The 25,825-nt window shown below is 45.8% G+C and overlaps 1 protein-coding gene across 1 annotated transcript; it reads right to left on the reverse strand.

Annotated features, from left to right (window-relative positions):
* Positions 1 to 21,567: 21,567 nt before the first annotated feature.
* LOC125965811 (uncharacterized) lies at positions 21,568 to 24,601 on the reverse strand. The gene is made up of 2 exons (XM_068650262.1): positions 22,149 to 24,601; positions 21,568 to 22,089 (listed from the first exon to the last, which is right to left on the reverse strand). The coding sequence occupies exons 1-2, from the start codon at positions 24,593 to 24,595 to the stop codon at positions 21,762 to 21,764; spliced, it is 2,775 nt and encodes a 924-aa protein (XP_068506363.1). The 5' UTR covers positions 24,596 to 24,601; the 3' UTR covers positions 21,568 to 21,761.
* Between the last annotated feature and the right edge of the window lie 1,224 nt (positions 24,602 to 25,825).

Below are 25,825 nucleotides of genomic sequence, written 5' to 3' on the forward strand. Positions count from 1 at the left end.
TTTAACTAACTTGTGATGGCCGATTTGGCCGGAGTTTGTTCTGTTCTCTCTGCCCACCTCCTCCCCGGCTGGGGAGGGGGTTAGGTGGCTCGAAAGCGGATAGCGGCTGGCTGGATTCTCGGGGACCAGTTCGGGATGGGGGAGCTGCGGCTCGGCCCCCTTGAGGACACTGCCAGGACAATCGAGGACACCTCCGACATCCATTTTTTTTTTCATTGATTTTCATATTATGTATTACTTGTGTACTCTCTGCATCCATTATAACCTGGTGATCCTGAAAGGGGGATCCTTCCATCTGTGGTCCCTTCTCAAGGTTTCTCATTTTCCCCTGGTAGGGGTTTTTTGAGTTTTTCCTTGCCCTTTTGGGAGCTTATGATCAGGGGATGCTTTGAGAATAATTGTCAATTTTGGCTATGTGAAGCCCTTTGAGACTGTTTGTGATTTAGGGCTATACAAATAAACTTGACTTGACTTGACTTGAAAATTCATTGTCATAAAGTGTTGTATTATTACTATCTTCCACTATCTGTCCTACTCACTCCCTCCTTTTGAGGCTTGGCAACGCCCATACCTCACACCTTGACAATCTTTTTGGGAGAATGCGTTCTTTACTACATACGATTCCATCATCATTTAATTTGACTTTCTGTCCAAAACACTTCTCAATTTCCCAGTTCACACATCTACATGTGTTACTGGTTCTCCAGTTTTTTTTTCCTGTACTTAATTATCAATCCAAAAGCTACGTGTTTCGTTCTAACATTCAACCTGCTCAAAATCACTCTTTCATCAAAGTCGCTCTACTTTTTTTCCATAGTAGTCGCCAACGACTTCAACCATTCAACCTGTAATTTCTTTTCATTCAGGCTATCATTCATCAATGTTCATTTGCATCTCACACACAGTCTCCAAAAAGGAGTCTTTCTATCACATTGGTCCCAATTCATCCAAGCTCACCACACAACATTCATATATCATTTTCAACTCAGGTTTCCTGGTAGAACAATCCACCAATTCAAAAAAAACTTAACTAAAACAAACAATTGGCAAATTAATCTGAATTTTTTCTTTGTTTTTAAATTTGAAGAACTCAATCTCTCAGATTTAGCTTGCATTTAGAATTTTGTATAATCTTATAACACAACCAATCAATTATTCCTATTAAATGTAGCATTGCAAAATCTTAAATTCACAATTTAGCTTCTTCCAATTCCTGAAAGCATGTTCTGTCATTTTTATTTCTTCGAATTTCTCATGTGGGCTCCACACTTAACATGCACTAGTGTGGATTAGTGTTAGGTTCAGATTCAGCACAAGGATCAGCAGACAAAAACCAGTGAGACAGAATGTTGATCTTTTCTCGCGAGGAGTGCATCCAGACTTACAGCAATCCAAAATACACTAAAGGTCGTGGTTACACCCCTCTCTTTTTATTAAGGAATGCCCTACCTACAATGTGAGACTAGCCCCTGATAGGTGGGGGGGAAAGCGTGGGCTAGTCTCGAGAGTGAAGAAACGAGATTCTATGTGAAACTAGAAGTCGCGGACAGGATCCCATGAGAAACGAAAAGTGAATGTTATGGGAAACAAAGTAGTCAGGAGAAAAGAGTGCATAGACAAAATGACATGTGCAGACATCAACAACTTTCTTGGATTCCCAGATGTGTAGAAGGTCAGGAAGCTCCAGACAGCATCGTTTGACTTGCTGTGAACTGGGTGATGTCTGCAAGAAAAAACAGCAAGCATTCTGCGCAATAACTTTATTAATAAGTACTCATTAGGGAACGCATGATAACATATATATACAATTTATCTAACAATTCCCCCCTGTGTTATCATAAGTTCCCGGCGAACAACTCATCACCCATATGGCCACTTCAAAAAGATTTTCAGCCGAGGGATCACACACCGCAAGAACGAACTTACACACGGGAGGAAACTTAGTCATAATCGGCAAAGCTAGGGTTAAGAAACAAACCGGACAGGTTTACCACAAAAGAGTCGTCGACCGGGTCGTCACTAGAGAAGGAACCCGCGTCGATCGAAAGGTCATCCCTTTGGAGCAACGGGAAAGTCTCAGCTGGTAGAGAGATAGCAGTTGTAATTAGCCTGTTAATTAGGGATCGGAGACAAGGGATACAACAACATCCACACAGGGTCAAAATGGCAGAGAAAACGGCTATGGAGACCAGGGCAGAGGAAACCAGGGTGCGGTACTTTCCGAACACGTTCAACCAGTCGGTCCAAACCTCTGTGTTCACCCCACTGTGCTCCTTCATCTTCCCGTTCAAGGTCCTCAGGCCCTCAAGGGCCTGGGACAGGCTTCCGCCGGCTGCAGTATTATTCGGAATAAACGTGCAACATTGCTCACCGAACATGGCGCAGACACCGCCCTCCTTTGAGAGTAGCATGTCAAGGGCCATTCGATCCTGGAAAGCCATGAGGGAAGTAGCGGCCAGTTGGGAGTGGACCGCCCTGAAACCCGCCTCGGACCAGTTTCCAAGCCTCTGCACGTTGTAATGGACGTAGTTAATCCTGTCAACATTTTTGTTAATAGTACACCACCAACACAGGGCGGATTCAAAACCAGCTGCTATCTGATTCACCAGCTTATACTCATCCGGTACTCCTCTAGGAACACCAATGGCGTCAATGTACGTTGGATTAGCCGCGCCCCGCCATTCGGCGCTTCGTTTTGTTCTCGGCCAGAATACGGGAACCACGGACTTAGCAAAAGATGTCAGATCATAAGAGGACATCGGTATCAAATGAACGGGCAGCAATAGGGTTACCAAAGCGCAAATTCCGGAGCTGTCGAAAGGCAACCTATCATAAAGTTTGTTACTATTACACCAAAACCAAACATCACTACGAGCAATGGGCAAAAAAGGGGCAGTGACATTTGTCACGGACCCACACCATAGAGGAGGCAGGGCGCCGAGCTTCCCACCGGTACCAGGTAATCTAAGACATGTAAAATTACCCTTAGCTACATCGGACGAAAAAAGGGGTTTATATTTAGTCATAGAGGCAACAGGGTAAACCTTATCCCATTTAAAACAATCATGAGCGGGTGAAATGGACAGGCTTAACATCAAAGTAACAGCACACTTAGGACCTATATTCGCAGGTATGATTTTCAAAAGAGGTCTTGGACCCATGCATGCAACGCAACTGGCGCCAGCCATCTTTGCGGCCTGCTCAGCCATAAGAAGCCAGTTGTTAGTATGACCGCTTATCCCTGTGGAGGCCACAAAATAGCTATCTACATCAGTGAGGAGCGTACTTGTGATTTTTGCTCCTGCTGACAGGGTGTATTTATTTGTAACGGTTTGCGACCGACATTGATCTATTAAGACAAATAGCAATAGGAAAGCGAGGATCGATTCCAGAGGACCAAGCCCACAGTTGAAAACCCCAACAAGAAGTGTTAAACAAGGTAACATTTGGAGGACGAATTTGACCATCAGGGAGTGTAAGAGTCAAACGGAGGCTTGTGCCCCGATTTATCAAAGTCACCCGTTTAGCAAAGAACACAGCCTCGTCACTGGAACCAGAGGGCCAATACCCTCGCATTTGTGTGGTGACAAGGGTGCCCCAGCCGGTGTTAACCGGGTGGCCAGTTAAATACCACCAATACCCGAGCCATTTATCTCCAGTAGTGGGGCGACCATTACGAAACCCTTTCAAACTTTTCAAAGGTAAAATAATAGAAGAAGATGTATTGGGAGCCACAGTAAACATTAATGAGTTATTATAAGCCCAAGACAAAAGCCATGGTACACAGGTTGGAACACGGACGGCACCTGGAACACAAACAACATGATCAAAAGGGGATTTAGTGTCGCGCTTATGTCTAGCAATTTCTCCCCATGAGCCATATTGATTAGAATTAGCGTTAGCAGTCGCCTGAGAGAATAATGTTCGAGGCTCATGGTACTCTGTCCCTCCAAATAAAATAACCCCCGAAAAAAACACAATGGTAACACAAACCAGCAAAAGCAACCAAAAACACATGGCAGACTTAGCGCAGGCCACAGCCTGATTAAAGCACACACCAAATGACTCTCTAATGCTCATGTTTTTGGATCTCCTCAGAGTCAACACCCTGAGCTTCGGGTTGGTGTCTTGGAAATTGTCTTCTGCTAGCTTTCGTGTCAACCCTGGATCTTGGCACCAGGATCAGGCACTATTACCAGACTTTGCTCACCTTCCGTACTTTAGGTTGGGTCTGCAGAGATCACCTTTTTACAATGAGATAAGTGAATCCACGTGTTGCGTTCGGCTATTTTCAAAGCATTTGGTGTCGTGAGTAGTACCAAAAAAGGACCTTCCCACTTGGGTGAATGCCAATTCTTCCTCTTGATACTCTTGATCAAGACCCAGTCTCCCGGTACCACTTTGGGGTCTTCCTGCGGAGAAATGGGTTCATCATCAGTGTTATTGGTTAGATTCTTTTGACGTTCCAACATTTTTCTCATGTAATCAGCTAACGTGGCTTCCTCGGGGATCTCCCATGTGTTCTTGAACTGAGGAAGCCTGTAAGGCCTTCCAAACATTGTTTCATAGGGAGTTAGCCCTGATGTACTTGTAATATTTATGTACATTTTGACCAGGTCTAAGCACTGAGTCCATGGTCGTTTGGTTTCCTCCATACATTTTTTTAATCTGTTTTTTATAGTAGCGTTAAAACGTTCAACAAGGCCAGCTGACTGTGGTCTGTAGGAACAATGGTTCTTTAGATTTATGTGGAACATTCTCCCAATGTTATGCACTATTTGATTTACAAAATGTGGACCATTGTCGCTGTAAATTGTTTCCGGAATGCCGTATCTTGGAATGATGTCTTTGCATAAGGCCTTTGCCACTGTGAGTGCATCAGCATGTTTGGTAGGAAATGTTTCTACCCATTTAGAAAATGCGTCTATTATGACCAAACAATATTCTTTCCCTTCACATTTATGTAATTGGATATAATCCATATGTAATGTCTGAAATGGATACAATGGAGTCGGGAATTTCCCTCTCCGAGGTCTTAAATTGCCTTGTGGGTTATGTTTAGCACAGATCAAACACGCTCTGCAAAATTGTTTTGAAAAAGCTGTAAAGCCGTACGTTGTATAAATAGCTTCAACTTGTTTCACCATACCCCCCGTCGAGACATGGGTGACCCCATGACTCGAAATAGCAGCCCATTTGAACAAATTACGAGGCAAGACAGGCTTGCCTAAAGGTCACACAAAATGACCAACAGCGTTTTTAGTTGCACCCCGTTTTTCCCAAGAGAGCCGTTCCTGGGAGGGGCTCTGAGATTGCATGTCAAGCAACACATCAGGGGGGATGTGTGTCATCGAATCATGAGCCGTGAGAGACGAGAGGACATGGAGCAGGCCCTCTGCAGCGGCCTTCGCGGATTTGTCAGCAAAAGCATTACCGAGAGAAACAGGATCAGAGCACGCAGTGTGAGCAGCACATTTGCAAACTGCTATCTTTAAAGGCAGCTGGACCGCGTCCAAAAGCTGAGTCAGCAATGTGGAATGGGTGACGGGCTTCCCCGCAGAAGTTATCATGCCACGGTTGCTCCACTGCTGAGCGAACACGTGTACTGTAGCAAAAGCATACTGACTATCAGTCCAGATAGTGACGGATTTGTTTGCAAACAATTTGCAGGCCCCAGTCAAAGCAATGAGCTCAGCGGCCTGTGCAGACATATTGGATGGCAGTCTAGCAGCCTCCAAAACCATGTCGGCAGTAACAATGGCATACCCAGTAAGGGTCACACCAGACTCATTTTTCTTAGAAGACCCATCAACAAAAACGACATGACCATCTGGCAGAGGCGTATCTTCCAAATCAGGCCGAGCCTTAGCAACTTGTTGGGCAGCATCGACACAATCATGGAATTCGCCGTCGCCAGGAAGGGGAATGAGAGTGGCAGGATTGAGTGCCATGCATCTTTCAACGGTCAGATGTGGCTGAGACAGCAACGTAGCCATGCAAGAAAGATGACGCGCAGGCGACAGGAAGGTCATACTAGTCTGCAGCAGAAGAGCTGAGACAGCATGAGGAACTTTCAGCGTCAAAGGATGAAACAACACAACACCAGCACTGCTCTCCACAGCCATGGAGGCCGCCACCACGGCCCTCACGCACGGAGGGAGAGCACATGCAACACTGTCTAATTTAGAGGAATAAAAAGCAATAGGTCGCAACCTTGAGCCATGTGATTGGAGCAAAACGGAGGTCATGTAATGACCTTTGCAGTCAACAGTTTGGACAAATACCTTTTCATAGTTGGGCAAGGCTAGAGTGGAGCTGGAGACCAAAGTCTGTTTGATCAAAACAAAAGCATCCTCAGCTTCAGGAGTCCATTTTAAGTGAGTGGACATCGAGATGTCCTCCACATACATCAATTTGGACAGAGGAGCAACAATTTGGGCATAATCCAGTATCCAGCTTCTACAATAACCCGTGAGACCCAAAAAAGACATCATTTGCTTCTTTGTTAGCGGCTTAGGAGCTTGTAAAATAGAGGCCTTCCTGCTCTCAATTATGGATCGACCTTGGGAACTCAGATTGTGGCCTAGATACTTAATTTCAGCGGACCACAGTTGAAGCTTGTTCTTGCTGACCTTGTGGCCTTCACCTGCCAAGTGATGCAGCACAGCAAGCGTGTCTTTCTGGCAAGAGGCCAAATCAGGAGACGCTATCAAAATGTCATCAACATAGAGCAAGATTTGACTTCCCATCGGCGGGACAAATTTAGCCATGCTGGCTGCCATCACCTGTGAGTAAATTGTCGGGCTTTCGCAATACCCTTGTGGCAACCTCGTAAAGGTGTACCTGGAGCCAGCATATGTAAACGCAAACCAAAATTGACTTTCTTCCGCAATAGGGACAGAGAAAAAAGCATTGCTAATGTCAATCACTGTGAAGAATTTCGCATCAGGTGTCAATGAATTTAATAAGGTATGCGGGTCAGGGACACAAGGTGCCCTCTGAATAACCGCGTTGTTTACAGCTTGCAAGTCTTGCACCAGTCTCCACCCAACAGAAGGGAGTGCCTTCTTCACAGGGAAAATTGGAGTATTGCAAGGAGAATCCGGGCAAGGAACAATGACACCTGCTTTTAATAAATCAGAAATAACAGGCGCGATCCCCTGTAAGGCATCAGATTTTAAAGGATATTGCCTCACACAAGGGCGGTATTCAGTTTTAGGTCTTATGACAACAGGAAGCGCACCTTTCACTAAACCAACGTCAGAAGGACCCGTAGACCAAAGATGACTCGGGACCTCAGCGAGGACGTGCTCGTCATCTGACGTCAGCACAAAATCTCAAAATGAGGGTGTTTGCTCAACACCAGGATCAGCATGGATTCCACTAATGAATGACAAATTTCGAGCCATATTTTGTTTGAAAAGCTTGGTGGAAGGACTATAAAAGGAGTCAGAATCAACCTGAGTCCAGTCAGAAGCTGCCAAGGCTTCACCAGCCATAAATCCCAAACATTGCCACGCCGCGGTGTGAGGCCTGTAGAGTGAGATGTGGAGCGGAGTGGGAGACATGTGCAATCTTTGAATAGCAGGGGGAGCCGTTTGTATAACCACACAAGCACGGCTTTCACCATCATGCAGAAGGAAAGATGCCGTCAAAGTGGCAGGTGTAGCAGCCTCAAGCATGTTCTCGTAGTTGTGATCAGGACCAGGTGTGTCTTTATGCCACATAGTTAGGTGCAGTTTATCGGCCTCCATTGCCTGTTCAGGGCAACGCAAAAGAGTGGCCACTCGGGCCAAAAGAGGGGAACCAAATTCCATCACTTCCGCATCAGCCAAATCCAATGAATAAAAATAGTAGCAGTGAAATTGACCAAAAATCTGTAACTGGTGTCGCCTTTTGACAACAATTTGACCGTCAAGAGACACAAGGGAAAGCCCAAGGGCAGTGAGAGCATCTCTACCTAGCAAATTAATAGGGCAACTGGGCATCAGCAAAATGGGAATGCAACAACTTCCCCCTTCCAGGTCCCGTATCCAAACTGGTCGAGACTGGGGAACTGGGGTTGCCAGCCCATTTGCTGCTCTCACCCAAAAGGATTTACCGTTTGGTTGCACACCTGCCGGTATGTCACGACATGTGGTCACACATGCCCCTGAGTCACACAAAAAGGTTATTGGAGTCCCGTTTACCATTAGAGTTATTACTGGCTTCTCAATATTGTTCATTAACAAATCTTGAATGTTCAAATCAACATCAACAGGGGGAGCTGTTGACAAGACAGCTGGTCCAACTGTCTTTTGATCTTTGTCTAGTCATAAGGGAGGTCTACTCCCGCCCTTGTAATTACCTGGGCAGTTTCTTGCTATATGGCCTCTCTTCCCACATGACCAGCAAATAGGTTCAGAATTGTACCGCTTTGGCTGACCTGAAGCGGGCTGGTCATTTGTTCCGTAATTGGGAGAATCCCGACTGTACCCCCCGCCACCTCTGCCACGGAATTTGTTACGACCACGCCCCCCTAGGCCGAAGGTCCTATTTTGATAGAACACTTCAGGCTGCCCTCCTTCAACAAAAAACACGGTGTCTTTTTTCCCCTTATCTTTTGCTCTTTTTGAATTGACAACTTTTTCGGCGTGTATCGCATGATCAATGAACTGTGGCAAGGTAGATGTCGGGAAAGTGATCATATGTTTAGTGATCCAGTTTTGGATAGCTGGATGCGAATTTGCATGTAGAGCATTTTTGAGTTGTTGGTCATAAACATCAGTTCCATGCTCCAAGCCACTATTGGCCTTGAACACTCTTTCGAGCCTGTGTCTAAAGTCTTCAAACAACTCATCTGCTTTTTGTTTGGTTCGGCCAATGTCTGTGTAATTTGCTCTACGTTCGAATTTAATTTTTATCCTGCCCAATAGGCGGTCAATTTCTGTCTGCAATGGCACCCCGTTACATTCCAATGGACGGCCCCGGGAATCAAAAGGATCCCAGGTGCCTTTAACGCTTGCCCAATGTTTGGTTAAGGATGCCATGAAAACCTGCTGTACTTCATCGCCTCTCAAATTATACGAAGCAATGAGTTGTTTCACGTCAGTACAGTATTGATCAACATCTTCAGTGGGCAACGCTATACCCTCAATTGCCGATTTTATATCAGCACTGGTCCATGTTCTGTACACTAAAATTGTGGGTCCTCCATCATCATGAGGATTTGCCACTTCAATCATCGGGTATGCGTCAGCCGAATGATCCAACTTAGCACGGCTCCGCGTCAACATACCACGAGCACGGCCCCGCGCCAACATACCACGAGCAGAAGCACTATACTCAGGAGGATGATCTTTGTCTGGTAATTTGGGGTATAAAGACGGAAAAGTTGGTTCGCCTCGGCGTGCCGCAATCTCCGCCTTGACAATTTGATCATTTTTTACATCCTCATTCATCGCATTGTCAGCCTCGGCCCTCAAGCGGGTCCGAGCTGACACTGTCTCATCATCCTCCTGCCTGTGCAACAGCAAGTTCTTTTTTATCTTTTCTTCGTCTTCCTTATCTCTCAATTTTTCTCTTATCTGCCCACATTTTCTCTTTTCCACTTCTAATTCCCATTGTACTATCAGATGATACCCGTCTCTATTCTTCTTTACACCACATTTAGCATCAATTGCTTGCTTTAGGTTATTCAACGAATTCGTTTTCAGCTGACCATCAAATTTGTAATCAGTTATCCATTTATCAAGATATCTTACATTTTCGGGGTCGCCTTCTTCCATCAATTTCCAATCTTTGCATTTTAATTCATGTCGGGGTAGCGGTCTTTGTTTGCTATTCGCTGTCCCCATGGTTTATTTTCTAAATTTCAGTTTTGACTTTATTCACAGGACAGTGTTTAAATGTTCGATGTGTGGAGGAAACGGAGAATCTCTGCTTTCGTCCACACAAAGCCACGGTTTACAGTCCCGTGTATTTTACACAAAGGAGAGCTCAAAGGAGATCCCCCTCAGTCAAATCACACACACACACACACACACACAAACACACACACAATGCGCACTCTTATCTTCCCACAGGCAAGCAGGGGAGTCCGCCCTCCCGTGGAACTTAACAAAATCTAAACTCTCTAACCTTCCTATTGTGTAAGAAAACGTATTTTTGCCTTTTTCTCAAAGTAGATATAAAACCTATCTTTTCACGAATCAAGAAGCCAAACCAGCTAAACCAGAGTTAAGAAAACACCACAGATGGCAGCAGAAAGCTAGGAAGGTTAACTAGGAGGCCCACGACACCTCAGCGGAATTTAACTGCTCCAAATTACCTGTACTTCTCTAGAAAACAGATGGGTCCGCTTTCCCATGGAATTTAACTGACTCATCAGTCAGGGGACTCCAACATCCCAGCAGAATTTACTGTTTCTAATTGCACTTGATAGGGTCTAGAATTGTCAAGGTTTTAAGTGACCTCTTGTCACTGCACTTTCATTACTTCAACAGAATCAAGATTCGTACTCACAGTCTGCTGGGCCTTCTCCTCGGATGATCTCGTCAACCACTCCGGTGTCCAGCCAACTGATCGAGTCAGCCCCGTGAAAAGGGTTTCTCAATATGCCTTGGCCAAGGACTTGTCCTGCGTCGAAAAGTCGGCCGGAACCAGAAATAGTCCTATCGAGATCCCGGACGAGCCCCCAAAAATCTGTTAGGTTCAGATTCAGCACAAGGATCAGCAGACAAAAACCAGTGAGACAGAATGTTGATCTTTTCTCGCGAGGAGTGCATCCAGACTTACAGCAATCCAAAATACACTAAAGGTCGTGGTTACACCCCTCTCTTTTTATTAAGGAATGCCCTACCTACAATGTGAGACTAGCCCCTGATAGGTGGGGGGGAAAGCGTGGGCTAGTCTCGAGAGTGAAGAAACGAGATTCTATGTGAAACTAGAAGTCGCGGACAGGATCCCATGAGAAACGAAAAGTGAATGTTATGGGAAACAAAGTAGTCAGGAGAAAAGAGTGCATAGACAAAATGACATGTGCAGACATCAACAACTTTCTTGGATTCCCAGATGTGTAGAAGGTCAGGAAGCTCCAGACAGCATCGTTTGACTTGCTGTGAACTGGGTGATGTCTGCAAGAAAAAACAGCAAGCATTCTGCGCAATAACTTTATTAATAAGTACTCATTAGGGAACGCATGATAACATATATATACAATTTATCTAACAATTAGTTTCTGCTTGCAAACAGATTTCTCTCTTTTTCCTCTCATTTTTATCTTTCAAAATAATTTCTGTTCTGCGGTGCAAATTGGATAGACCACAGTCTAGCAAAATTTTTTTTATACTAAAACTTTAGCCAATGTTCATCATTTTAACATATACACACACACATGCACAGCTCTCGCACGCAAAAGGTAGTTCCCAGCACCAATGATTCGTCACAGGCTGGCCATTTCCTGTGGTCGATCATGAGCTGGTCCCTCCCATGCACACGAGGACAGCACATTCTTATTTTATTTATTTATCTTCTAGAAGCAAGTTGCATTTCTTTACCACTTGATTTCTCAACTTCCTTTCTACTCCATACTTTTTCTTCCACTTCGGCATATATTGCATACAATTAAGAAATCTACTCGCCATGTACTTCTCATCTCCATCAAGAGGTAGAGATTTACCGTTTTTATTTCCCATCTTAATTCTAGTAATTTTAGTTTTTACAATCTCTTTGTCTCAAAAAATATTATTATTATTATTATTATTACTATTATTACTTATTTATTTCTTTGAGGATCCTCAATGCAGGTTTAAATTGACCTTTCAACAAATTACTAGCCTGTATTATTGCCGTGGATCAATGCTAGAACTGCTATTTAGTCAATTTATCCTACCAGTCACACTCTCAATTACACAAACTCCAGCGCTTTGTATTTTTCTCATGGCTCGGACAAACCAAAGCCGTATCTCATAGCTCGGACAAACCAAAGCCGAATCTCATAGCTCGGACAAACCAAAGCCGAATCTCATAGCTCGGACAAACCAAAGCCGAATCTCATAGCTCGGACAAACCAAAGCCGGATCTTATAGCTCGGACAAAACAAAGCCGTATCTCATAGCTCGGACAAACCAAAGCCATATCTCATAGCTCGGACAAACCAAAGCCGAATCTCACGTGCACCTGTGTTTTTTTTGTTTTGTTTTTTTATACGCGTTTCACAACAACACAATCACACAACTTCAGGCCTTTAACTTACTTGTCCCCTGGTTCGTTGCACTGCCGGGTCCCGTCAATCCACCTCTGTCAGACGAAGGCAGACCTAAGATGCTGGCCCAGCGAAGAATTTCCTTCCCAGGTCTTTCTTTACCAGGTCCGGCTAATGGACGCTGGCCCGTCGACGGTGTACAGCGCGTCGTCCTCCGTCAGCCAGATGATGGGTATGAGGGATCCCGGGTTTCGGCACCAAAATGTTAGAGATTTGCTCACTCCAACTTATTTTGCAAGAACCACACGGGAGACAAGCAAGTTCTTTTAGACACCTGCAGGTGGAGAGATCACTCGCTACAGGAATGAAATCTAAAAGTCTCCTCCCTGCAAGGGCATATTTATTAGGAGGAACAGAGTGGGGGTGAGAGTGGACAGGTTTGGTGTACCCCCGGCCTCTGATAAGATCAGAGCAGGGGGTGTTTTACACTGTTGTGGGAAACAGAACAACTTTGATTGCTTCCCCTGCAGCTGGTCAATCAAGCAGAGGAAGCAACCACTTCATCTTACTCTGCATTGTGAGGGCAAGACAAGATTGATTTAATCATTATAGTTTACATTCCAACATAATCCTACGATAAAGATAACCTGGAAAACCCTAACAGTTGACGCTGTGCCTTTGGGCTCTTGCAGAATCTCACCAACGAGGAGCAGGTGGTCATGATTCACGCCAGGACCCTTCTCACCCTAGCCGAGAAGGTAACGCGCATGTCCACGCACGCTCTCGCATTCTGCTTATGTGACAGCAGCCTTTCCTCAGTGGTTAGAATACATCAAAGTGACCAAGTCAGCACTTCAACAGTAGATGTTGGACATTGAAAGTGAGAAGGTAGACAGACATGCGAATGCGACATCAGCCAAGGGGAACTCCGGCAATGTGCCCCAACATTTCTGACCTTGAGCTGTGCTAGGATATGTTCTGTAAGCAGAAGGGCTACCTGGATGAAGAGTTGGACTTCAGGAAGCGTTCCATGGACCAGGCTCATAAGGTAAGTCGCCCTCAAATCTCCCGCCGGACCACTGATGGACGAGGATTGCGGCCCAGAGGATCCTGGAGCTGGAGGCCATGTTGTACGAGGCGCTACCGCAGCGGGACTGCCCCGCCACGGACGGCGAAAAAGCCAGCCACGCTGGCGTGAATGACGTGCTGACGGCGGATCAGAGAGAAGAGCTTAGGAGCGCCGTGGACCAATGGAAGCGAGCCCTGATGTGCGAGTTGAGGGAGCGCGACGCTTGCATCCTCCAAGAGAGAATGGATCTGCTGCACAGCGCGCAACAGGTAAGGGCCCAAAGCCAGCCCGGCACTTACTTGCACGCTTACTGGCTTTTGAAGGCCACTTTCCATTTGTCCGTCCTAGAGGAACAAAGAGCTGAAAGAATTCATCGAAGCTCAGAAGAGACAAATCAAACAATTGGAGGAGAAGTTTCTGTTTCTCTTTCTATTCTTCTCCTTGGCCTTCATTCTGTGGCCCTAACACCAGCTGGTGAGTGAGCTCCAGCGGCACCGCACTCGACACCTCCGATAAACTGCCAGCCCGTCTCAGACGTTGGCAGACGCTCCGATGCCGACGTATACCCCCCGCCACGGTGACAGAGGCACCGCGTCACACCGGCGCTCATCCAATCAGAAGGCAGGAAAGGCAAATTCACATGCAGGGCACTCTTGAACCAGAAGAGAGCGCCACAAAAAACGGTTGTTGCCCCAAACGCGCACTAAAAAGGGTCAGAATAACAAGAGTCCCACCGGCCAGCCGGGGCCACCCGTCCATCCATTTCTTCAGGGGGGAAAAAAATTGGAGTCACCGGTGAGTACATTTTGCATTTAGCTCTGCTTTTCTGCTTCTGTCTTCAAGTGTGTGGCATCCTGCGACCAAAGATTCAGCCAACCCCAAAGCGGTTGACCTCAACGTCCCACCACCATGCCGACCAGAGCAGGTGACATGATGCTTTGGACATCCTTCCGTCTCAGATGCCCAAAAGTACTCTTTGCCACATCTGCGGCAATACGGTGTCTTTTCAAAGGTGCAAATAAATCCAGCGTGGGCGGAACACGCACGTCTTCGTTTTTTCCCGCTTTGTTTGTGTGACAGCTGTTGTGAAAATTTTATACAAATAAAGTTGTATAGTACAGGTTTGACCAAGCCGCAATTCCTGAACCGCATGCGGCTCTTTGCTTGGATTCATGCGGCCCTTTTATGTTCATATCAACATTTGTGTGTGTGTGTGTGTGTGGGGGGGGGGGGGTTGTGCGTGTTGGCTTCACTTGAGTTCAATTTGGTATTTTGGTCAAAAGCGCATGTGGTGAAATTCCACAAAGTAGGATGGGCAAACACATTCCAGTAAACTATTAGTGTCAATTGGGCTCTCGAAATGGCAGAGAAAAGATGCACAGCAAAACGGAAATATGTAGATGAACACAGGACGTTTTTATCAGAGTGGGAAAGTTTCTATTTTTTGTTGAACGTGATGGCAAACCATTCTGCCTGTTATGTCAGACCTCAGCGCATTTCAAACATTCAAATCTTCAGCGCCATGCACTTCAGCTCACTCCATGGCTAACATTGATCAGGCGTCGAACCCGCAACATCATGCTTAAGAGGTGGACATGCTAACCAGTGCGCCATTATGTCAACGCATAATAAGTAAGTCTACTGATCAAAACAGCGGTTACTATATGACGTCGCTACGTCGTGGTCAAGTGACGCAGACAAGACATCAATGGACGGACCTTCCTCCGAAATTAGAATCCGTGGGCAGAGTTAACTTGTTTAAAAGGGAGTGGGCAGAAGAAATATTTAATTTATTTAAATCTATTTTGAGTGCACACCATTATGCCAATGCATAACAACTGTAAACGTCGATGGGCGAAACTTCCGCTGGAATTCAAAACCGTGGGGATAGTTAACTTGTTTAAAAGGGAGTGGGCAGAAGAATTATTTAATTTATTCAAATCTATTTGGAGTGTGCGCCATTATGTCAATGCATAACAACTGTAAGTCTACTAAACAAAACAGCGGTTGCTATATGACGTCTGCCACGTCGTGGTCACGTGACGCGGACGTGACGTCGACGCCTACTTTACATCCCACCGATCACAGGACCCCCTCGGCTAAATAACCGCGCCCCCTTCCCAACCAATCGGATTTGCTATACGCGAAAACGACGCCAATGGGCGGGTTCTTCCGCCAGAATTTAAATCCGTGGGCGTGGCTCGCAACAGGAAGTAGGAACATGGCGATGTTGACAAAGACACAGCGGATGGTAACATACGACTAACGAGAGAAATGTTTTTATTTTCTGCTTGCAACTGGACCATCCAGAGCGTACACGGTAAGTACAACTCATCGTTTTTAAAAAGAAGTACTTTTGTTGCCCTGAAAAGCGAGTGAGTGTGGCGTTTGGGGGGAACGTCGAATTTCGACGATTATTTCGACTGGTCAATGGTTGTAAATGATTGCGTTGATTAAAAACTTTATTTAACTCTACTCTTAACTTTGCCGTTTCAGATATGCGGGTATTACACCGCGGAAATGACGTCAATAGGCTGAACTGTCGCCAAAATTCAAATCTGTGGGCGCAATGGCCTTGAGCGAGACAACGGATACAAACACGACGACTATCAACAGAAATATCTTTATTTTCTGCTTGCAAGTGGACCGTCTAGAGCGTACACGGTAAGTACAACTCATTGTGTTTAAAAAGATTTACGTTTGTGTAGTTTGCGTTGCGTTACATCTGTGAATGTTGGTTGAGGCTAAATGTTAATGTTTAATTTCCTTCCTTTAGGTTCCACGGTGTTTGTTGGCTGTAAGTTTTCCACTGCAAGAAGAGGCTCGTATCATTGACCAGGAGAGAGCTACAAGTATCATTGACCAGGAGCGAGCTACAATGGTGAGTAGCCATAACATTCATGTTAAACGCTTCCTATTTCATGTCTAACAGTACTTGATTTAACAAATAACCATAAATAAATACAGTGTGGGCACTGAAGTTAACATATGTGATTATACTGCCTAATCCGTCACCGAGTATATTGTTGCAAAGTAATATAAGATCCAAAGTTGTAATTCAGAATAGTTTTCAAAAGAAGGCCATTAGAATTATATACAAGTCGGATTACCCTGAACATAATAACACGCTATTAATTAAATCACAAATTCTTCAATTCAAAGATTTGGTAGATTATCAGACAAATAATGTCTAACAGTAATTGATTTAACACATCACGATAAGTAGATTGAGTGTGGGCACTCTCAAGTTAACATATGTGATTATATTGCCTAATCTGTTACAGACTATGTTGTTGCCAAGTAATGTAGAATAGATCCAAAGTAGTAATCCAGAATAGTTTTGAAAAGGCCATTAGAATAATAAACAAATCTGATTACCTTGAACATAGTAACAAGCTAAGTGTTTTATACGTCCTATGAAGTCAAAATTGGGCACCATCATGTGGTGAAATTTGGAATTGCATCACATCCAATTTTGCCTGGGAACAAACTGATTAACTAAATCTTAGTTTTGAATAAGCCACTCCTTCTCAAACAAGTAAACTCTGCCCATTTTGCGCAGTAGATGTTCTGTTAATATCTAGTATTTATACAAAGTCACAATTTAAATTGCTTTCATTTAACTAAGCGTTTAATACTTCCTATCAGGTCTCAAGTCAAAATTTGGCAACATACAATTTCAGCAAATGCAATTTTGCCAGGGAACAAAAATAGATTAAATAAACTAAATAAGTCTTCTTCCCATTAAATAAATCAGAAAAGTCTGTCTTGTAACCAGTCCTCTTCAAACAAGTAAAGTCTGCCCATTTTGTGCCGTGAATTTTGTGTCTATGCCTAGTATTTATACAAAATCATAATTTAAACGACTTCATTCCTTCATTCACTTTGGAAATTTGGAATTGCAGCACATCAAATTTTGCCTGGGAAGAAAAGTAGATTAAATACATTTAATAAGTCTTACTACTTCCCATTAAATAAATTAAATACGTCTTACTTGTTCCCACTCCTTTTCAAAAAAGTAGTTTAAAACGAGGGCCCTTCACTCAACCTTTAACCCTATTTATTCACCTTCTAGGCTAAGTGTTAAAGGCTAAATGTTAAAGGCTAAGTGTTAGAGGCTAAGTGCCAGAGGCTAGGCGCCAGAGGCGAGTTTTTGTGGGCTGAAGTTTTAGTGGGGTTAGTGTGAATACAATCCAAAAGAATACAACAGAATACAATACAATAGAATATAATACATACCGTAATTTCCGGACTATAAGTCGCGGTTTTTTTCATAGTTTGGATGGGGGGGCGACTTATACTCAAGAGCGACTTATATATGTTTTTTTTTCACAAATTTTTACTTGATCATTAAGACATCACTTACAAGTATAGTTGACCACTTCCCATGTTATTTTTAGTATAGTTGATCACTTCACATGCTTTTATTTCTTTATCTTGAACATATTCAAAACATAAAAAATAGAGAAAACATCAAATAAAGCAATTAACACTTTAAAGCACCATATCCAAGTCCACTGTCTGCTGTATGTACACTTGCTCCATTTTTGCTCCTCTTATATTTATTATTATTATTTATTATTATTTGTTTATTTATCATTTATTCAATACTCTTATTTATTCATTGTTAGTGCCTTCTTGTTTTTTTTTGTGTTGCTTGTATGCATATGTGTACTATCTCACCGAGGGATAGAGGAAATGTAATTTCAATCTCTTTGTGTGTCTTAGTATATAAAAAAAATATATCGACGATAAAGCAGACTTTGACTTTGATAAAACAACCAAAAAAAATTATATTTTCAGACGAAACTGGATGAGGGCGCTCTAAATTTTACCGTTGGCCGTGACTCATCAACTGGGTGGGCTTAAGAAAAATGGCACCAAAAAGAAACTCATATTTTACAGGTTACAAACTTCAAGTTGTAAAATATGCAGCTGAAAACAGTAATCGAGCAGCAGAAAGAAAGTTTGGAGAACCGTGATGTACCAATGGATTACTATTTCAAGTGACGTCAGTAGCGCGGCGCGCCGGTTGTTTACATACAAACGTGCCCACACAAGGACGACCGGCATCATTAGCGGTGATCATTTCTAAGTGACACGGAGGACAAAGAGTTTGAAGGAATTAAGGATTTGGAGTGACATAGAAGGTTTGAAAAACTATTATGGCTTTTACGCACGCCCGGTCTCTACTGAGTCGGGGGCCGACGATCGGCCGAGTGGTTGTCCGCGAACGGTGCGCGGGGCTCGGACATGGCCATTACGCACGCCCGGTCTGTCTGGAAGTCCACGCCGCCACACGCTTGGAAGTTTGTTTTGTTTAATAAAGAGCCGTTTACCAAACCTACGTCTATCCTTGTACTTTGTTAATGCTACAATATAGTTATATAGTAGATCTGTGGAATAAAGACGAGGGTGACGTCAGGGCGCACGCGCGGCGATGTTGACAAAGGACGAGGAATTTGATCGATGGATTTAATGGAATTAAAGTGCACGGATGGTTTGATAATATTATTGGCTTGTATTATAGTTATTTAAAATATAGTTTATCTATCGTTATATGAGCCTGTGGAATATTTTGAAGCGCAAGCGCCCTCAGCCGTGCGCACCCATTGTTGACAAAGATCGATCGATGGATTTAATGAATTGGAGTGACACCGATGGTTTTATAAACATGTTATTCATGTAATAGTTGTCCTTAATCACTCTATATGTTACGTCAGGCCCGTTCTCAGCTCTTTGTTTGTGTTTGTCAAGTTAGCATACCTATCGTTTAGCCTGTTGTTGCTATTTAATGAATTGGAGTGACACCGATGGTTTTATAAACATGTTATTCATGTAATAGTTGTCCTTAATCACTCTATATGTTACGTCAGGCCCGTTCTCAGCTCTTTCTTTGAGTTTGTCACGTTAGCATACCTATCGTTTAGCCTGTTGTTGCTATTTAATGAATTGGAGTGACACTGATGGTTTTATAAACATGTTATTCATGTAATAGTTGTCCTTAATCACTCTATATGTTACGTCAGGCCCGTTCTCAGCTCTTTGTTTGTGTTTGTCACGTTAGCATACCTATCGTTTAGCCTGTTGTTGCTATCGTTTAGCCTGTTGTTGCTCGTTCATGACTGTTTTTGGTGTGGGATTTTGTCGAATAAATTGCCCCCAAAATGCGACTTATACTCCGGAGCGACTTATATATGTTTTTTTTCACTTTTTGGGGCATTTTATGGCTGGTGCGACTTATACTCCGGAGCGACTTATAGTCCGGAAAATACGGTAGATTAAATTCAATAGCTCTTACTACTTCCCATTAAATAAATTAAATACGCCTTACTTATTCCCAATCCTTTTCAAAAAAGTTGTTTAAAACGAGGGCCCTTCACTCAACCTTTAACCTCTACCACCGCACGTCACATTGTGTTGTATCTGTGAATGTTGGTTGTGGCCAAATGATAGTTTTCTTTCATTCGTTTAGGTTCTACGGTGTTTGTTGGCTATATGGTTTCCACTGTCAGAAGGATGAAAATACAAAGTACAACGCTTGGACGTGGGCAAAGACGTCACCGGTGAGTCCTTCCTTCCTATTTATTTACCTTCTAGGTGCTAGAGGCTAAGTGTTAGAGGCTAAGTGTTAGAGGCTAAGTGTTAAAGGCAACACAATACGAACAACACAACACAATACGAACAGCTCAACACAATACGAACAACACAATATGAACAACACAACACAATACGAACAACACAACACAATACGAACAACACAACACAATACGAACAACACAACACATTACTAACAACACAACACAATACGGACAACACAACGATACAGCACTGAACAACACGATACCGCACTGAACAACATGATACCGCACTGAACAACACGATACCGCACTGAACAACACCATGCCGCACTGAACAACACCATGCCGCACTGAACAACACCATCCCGCAATGAACAACACCATGCCGCACTGAACGACACCATGCTGCACTGAACGACACCATGCCGCACTGAACAACACCATGCCGCACTGAACGACACCATGCCGCACTGAAAGACACCATCCCGCACTGAACAACACCATGCCGCACTGAACAACACCATCCTGCACTGAACAACACCATCCCGCACTGAACAACATTATGCCGCACTGAACAACCTTATGCCGCACTGAACAACACCATGCCGCACTGAACAACACCATGCCGCACTGAACAACATTATGCCGCACTGAAAAACACCATGCCACACTAAACGACACCATCCCGCACTGAACAACACCATGCCGCATTGAACAACACCATGCCGCACTGAACAACACCATCCTGCACTGAACAAAACCATCCCACACTGAACAACACCATGCCGCACTGAACAACATTATGCCGCACTGAACAACATTATGCCGCACTGAACAACACCATGCCACACTGAACAACACCATGCCGCACTGAACAACACCATGCCGCACTGAACAACACCATGCCGCACTGAACAACACGATCCCGCACTAAACAACACCATGCCGCACTAAACAACACCACGCCGCACTGAACAACACCATCCCGCACTGAACAACACCATCCCGCACTGAACAACACCATGCCGCACTGAACAACACCATTCCGCACTGTACAACACCATGCCGCACTGAAAAACACCATGCCGCACTGAACAACACCATGCCGCACTGAACAACACCATCCCGCACTAAACAACACTATGACGCACTGAACAACACCATGCCCCACTGAATAACACCATGCCGCACTGAACAACACCATGCCGCACTGAACAACACCATGCCGCACTGAACAACACCATGCCGCACTGAACAACACCATGCCGCAATGAACAACACCATGCCACACTAAACAACACCATGCCGCACTAAACAACACCACGCCGCACTGAACAACACCATCCCGCACTGAACAACACCATCCCGCACTGAACAACACCATGCCGCACTGAACAACACCATTCCAAGATTCAAGATTCAAGATTCAAGAGTTTTTTATTCGCCATGTTTGAGCGTGCCAAACAAGGAATTTGACTTCGGTAAATCACAGCCTCTGTTCAACATTTAGGTGACTAACAACAACACTCAGGACATGTGAAGAACGAAAGATATTCTCAAACACCCCCTGATCTTAAACTCCCAAGAGGGCAAGGAAAAAACTCAAAACTCCAGCTAGGGGAAATGAGAAACCTTGAGAAGAGACCACAGATGGGAGGGTCCCTCTTCTAGGATGACCAGGCTGCAATGGATGCAGAGAGGACACATAGTACAAACAGTGTAGACAAAAAAGGTGTGGCAAGCGGGATGTTATTGCACAGTAATGACTCTGAGACTCTAAGAGTGGTGTGAGTTCATCAGAGCGACAGCCTGGGGAAAGAAGCTGTCTCTGTGTCTGCTGGTTTTAGTGTACAGAGCTCTATAACGGCGTCCGGAGGGGAGTAGTTCAAACAGGCTGCAACCTGGGTGCGAAGGGTCTGTTGAGATGTCACTTGCACGTTTCCTGGTCCTGGACAGGTACAAGTCTTGGATAGATGGGAGGTTGATTCCAATTATCTTTTCTGCAGTCCTTATTGTCCGTTGCAGTCTGTGCTTGTCTTGTTTGGAGGCCGATCCAAACCAGACAGTGATGGAGGTGCAGAGGACAGACTGGATGATGGCAGTGTAGAAGGTCTTCAGCAGCTCCCGTGGCAGGTTGAACTTCTTGAGCTGTCTCAGGAAGTACAGCCTCTGCTGGGCCTTCTTGCGGACAGAGTCTATGTGGCCGGTCCATTTCAGGTCCCGAGAGATTGTGGTTCCCAGGAACTTGAAGGTGTCTGTGGAGAGAATAGTATTACTGCGGATAGTGAGGGGTGAAAGTGGTGAAGGGCCTCGCCTGAAGTCCACTGTCATCTCCACGGTCTTGAGCGGGTTCAGGTCCAGGTGGTTTTGGCTGCACCAGTGGACCAGCCGCTCCACCTCCTGTCTGTACGCAGTCTCATCACCGTTCTGGATCAGTCCGATGAGAGTGGTGTCGTCTGCATACTTCAGGAGCTTCACGGAAGAGTCACTTGCGGAGAAATCGTTGGTGTAGAGGGAGAAGAGCAGTGGGGAGAGGACGCATCCCTGAGGGGCTCCAGTGTTGGTAGTCAGGGTGTCAGATGTGATGCTCCCCAGCCTCACACGCTGTCTCCTGTTGGTCAGGAAGCTGGTGATCCACTGACAGGTGGAGGCAGGCACCGCAAGCTGGATGAGCTTCTGTTGGAGGATGTCAGGAGCGATGGTGTTGAACGCCGAGCTGAAGTCCACAAACAGGATCCTGGCGTACTTTCCTGGGGTGTCCAGGTGTTGCAGGATGTAGTGCAGTCCCATGTTGACCGCATCATCTACCGACCTGTTTGCCCGGTAGGCAAACTGGTGGGGGTCCAGCAGGGGGCCCGTGACATCCTTCAGGTGGTTCAGTACTAACCTCTCGAAAGATTTCATGACCACAGATGTCAGTGCAACAGGTCTATAGTCATTCATACCTGTGATGGCGGGCTTCTTGGCCACTGGAACGATGGTGGAGCTCTTGAAGCACGAGGGCACCTCACACAGCTCCAGGGAACGGTTGAAGATCCGTGCAAAGGTGGGCGCCAGCTGCTCAGCGCAGACTTTCAAGCAGGAAGGTGACACGCCGTCTGGGCCCGGTGCCTTCCTGATCTTTTGTCTCCGGAACATCTGGCGCACTTCCTCCTCGCGAATCTGGAGTGCGGGCGCGGCCTCTGCAAGAGAGAGAGTCGGTGACCACGGTGATGGAGGTGTGGACAGAGCAGTTGTGGGGGGAGGTGAGTATGTGGATTGTGTGGATTGTGCTGCAGGAGGTCCCGTTGTGTGGGAGGACCGATCAAACCTGCAGTAGAACCTGTTTAGCTGGTCAGCGAGCCTTGGGCTCTCCACAGGACGGGGGGTTCGTTTCTTGAAGCCCGTGATGCTCTGCAGGCCTTTCCACACTGTTGAGGGATCAGGATTGGCAGAGAGGTGTCTCTCCAGGCTCTCCCCGTAACACCTCCTGGCTTTCCTGACCTCTCGGTTCAGTGTGTTTCTGGTCTGCTTGAACAGGTCCCGGTCGCCGCTCCTGTAGGCCTCCTCCTTGACTTTGCGCAGCCTCCTAAGGTTCGGTGTAAACCAAGGTTTGTCGTTGTTGTACGTGCAGAAGGTCTTAGTCTGCACACACAGATCCTCACAAAAACTGATGTATGATGTGACAGTGTCAGTGAGTTCATGCAAGTCTGAATTTGCAGCATCAAAAACACTCCAATCGGTGCAGTCAAAGCAGGCTTGGAGGTCCTGCCTTGACTCCACTGTCCACTTCCTGACAGTCCTCACCACAGGCTTAGAAGTTTTTAGTTTCTGTCTGTAGGCAGGGACCAGATGAACTAGACAGTGGTCCGAGAGTCCTAAAGCTGCACGAGCCACAGAGTGGTATGCATCCTTAATTACGGTGTAGCAGTGGTCCAGTGTCTGTGCCCCTCTGGTGGGACACGTTATGTGCTGTCTGTATCTGGGGAGTTCGTGTGCGAGGTTCGCCCTGTTAAGATCACCCAGAACAATGATTAGTGAATTTGGTAGAAGTTTCTCCATATCTGTCACCTGGTCAGCCAGCATCTGCGTGGCTTCACTCGCACGTGCGTGTGGTGGGATGTAAACAGCCGCCATGACGATCGAGGAGAACTCCCGTGGTGAATAGAACGGCCGGCAGTTTATGAAAAGTGTTTCTAGGAGAGGGCTGCAAAACTCTTTCAACACCATGACATCGGTACACCAACGTTCATTAATGTAGAAACAGAGACCACCTCCCTTTGATTTTCCGGAGAGCTCCGCGCTGCGATCTGCACGCGTTAGCCGAAACCCAGCTAACTCCATGGCGTGGTGGGGGGTTCGTTCGCTAAGCCACGTCTCAACAAAACACAGCGCGGCGGATCTGCTGAAGTCCGTGTTCCTTGAAGTGAGGAGCAGCAGTTCGTCCATCTTGTTCGCCAGGGAGCGGACATTCGCCAGATGAATTGACGGTAGGGCAGAACGGAACCCTCTTTGCCTCAGCTTTACGAGGGCTCCCGCTCGTTTTCCGCGTCGCCGCCGTCGCGCTAGCTTGTATAGCACCGCCGCTCCGGCTAAAATCTCCGACAAACAATCTGAATCAAAGAGAACAGGAGAGAAAATACCAGAAGAAGACTGACCGATGTTTAACAGTGCTTCTCTAGTAAAAGTGATCCGGGATGGACAGCAGAAGACACAGAAAACACACAAAATAAGACAAAGAAACAGAGAGCGACTCACCGTGGCAGCCATCCGCGGCGCCATCAGATGACGTTCTCCCCTCAGATGACGTTCTCCGCACTGTACAACACCATGCCGCACTGAAAAACACCATGCCGCACTGAACAACACCATGCCGCACTGAACAACACCATGCCGCACTGAACAACACCATGCCGCACTGAACAACACGATCCCGCACTAAACAACACCATGCCGCACTAAACAACACCACGCCGCACTGAACAACACCATCCCGCACTGAACAACACCATCCCGCACTGAACAACACCATGCCGCACTGAACAACACCATTCCGCACTGAACAACACCATGCCGCACTGAACAACACGATCCCGCACTAAACAACACCATGCCGCACTAAACAACACCACGCCGCACTGAACAACACCATCCCGCACTGAACAACACCATCCCGCACTGAACAACACCATGCCGCACTGAACAACACCATTCCGCACTGTACAACACCATGCCGCACTGAAAAACACCATGCCGCACTGAACAACACCATGCCGCACTGAACAACACCATCCCGCACTAAACAACACTATGACGCACTGAACAACACCATGCCCCACTGAATAACACCATGCCGCACTGAACAACACCATGCCGCACTGAACAACACCATGCCGCACTGAACAACACCATGCCGCACTGAACAACACCATGCCGCAATGAACAACACCATGCCACACTGACAACACCATGCCGCACTGAACAACATTATGCCGCACTGAACAACATTATGCCGCACTGAACAACACCATGCCGCACTGAACAACACCATGCCGCACTGAACAACATTATGCCGCACTGAACAACACCATCCTGCACTGAACAACACCATCCCGCACTAAACAACACCATGCCGCACTAAACAACACCACGCCGCACTGAACAACACCATCCCGCACTGAACAACACCATCCCGCACTGAACAACACCATGCCGCACTGAACAACACCATTCCGCACTGTACAACACCATGCCGCACTGAAAAACACCATGCCGCACTGAACAACACCATGCCGCACTGAACAACACCATGCCGCACTGAACAACACCATGCCGCACTGAACAACACGATCCCGCACTAAACAACACCATGCCGCACTAAACAACACCACGCCGCACTGAACAACACCATCCCGCACTGAACAACACCATGCCGCACTGAACAACACCATTCCGCACTGTACAACACCATGCCGCACTGAAAAACCCCATGCCGCACTGAACAACACCATG

The sequence above is a fragment of the Syngnathus scovelli genome, chromosome 3 (assembly GCF_024217435.2).
Source record: "Syngnathus scovelli strain Florida chromosome 3, RoL_Ssco_1.2, whole genome shotgun sequence".
Classification (NCBI taxonomy): Eukaryota; Metazoa; Chordata; class Actinopteri; order Syngnathiformes; family Syngnathidae; genus Syngnathus; species Syngnathus scovelli.

Bases quoted from the DNA above. Each gene is read 5' to 3' on its own strand.
- LOC125965811 (XM_068650262.1), bottom strand. From the start codon at position 24,595: ATGGCGCCGCGGATGGCTGCCACGGTGAGTCGCTCTCTGTTTCTTTGT. The intron at 22,090-22,148 runs GCGAGGCCCTTC...TTCTCTCCACAG, and splicing joins GAGATGACAGTGGACTTCAG to ACACCTTCAAGTTCCTGGGA.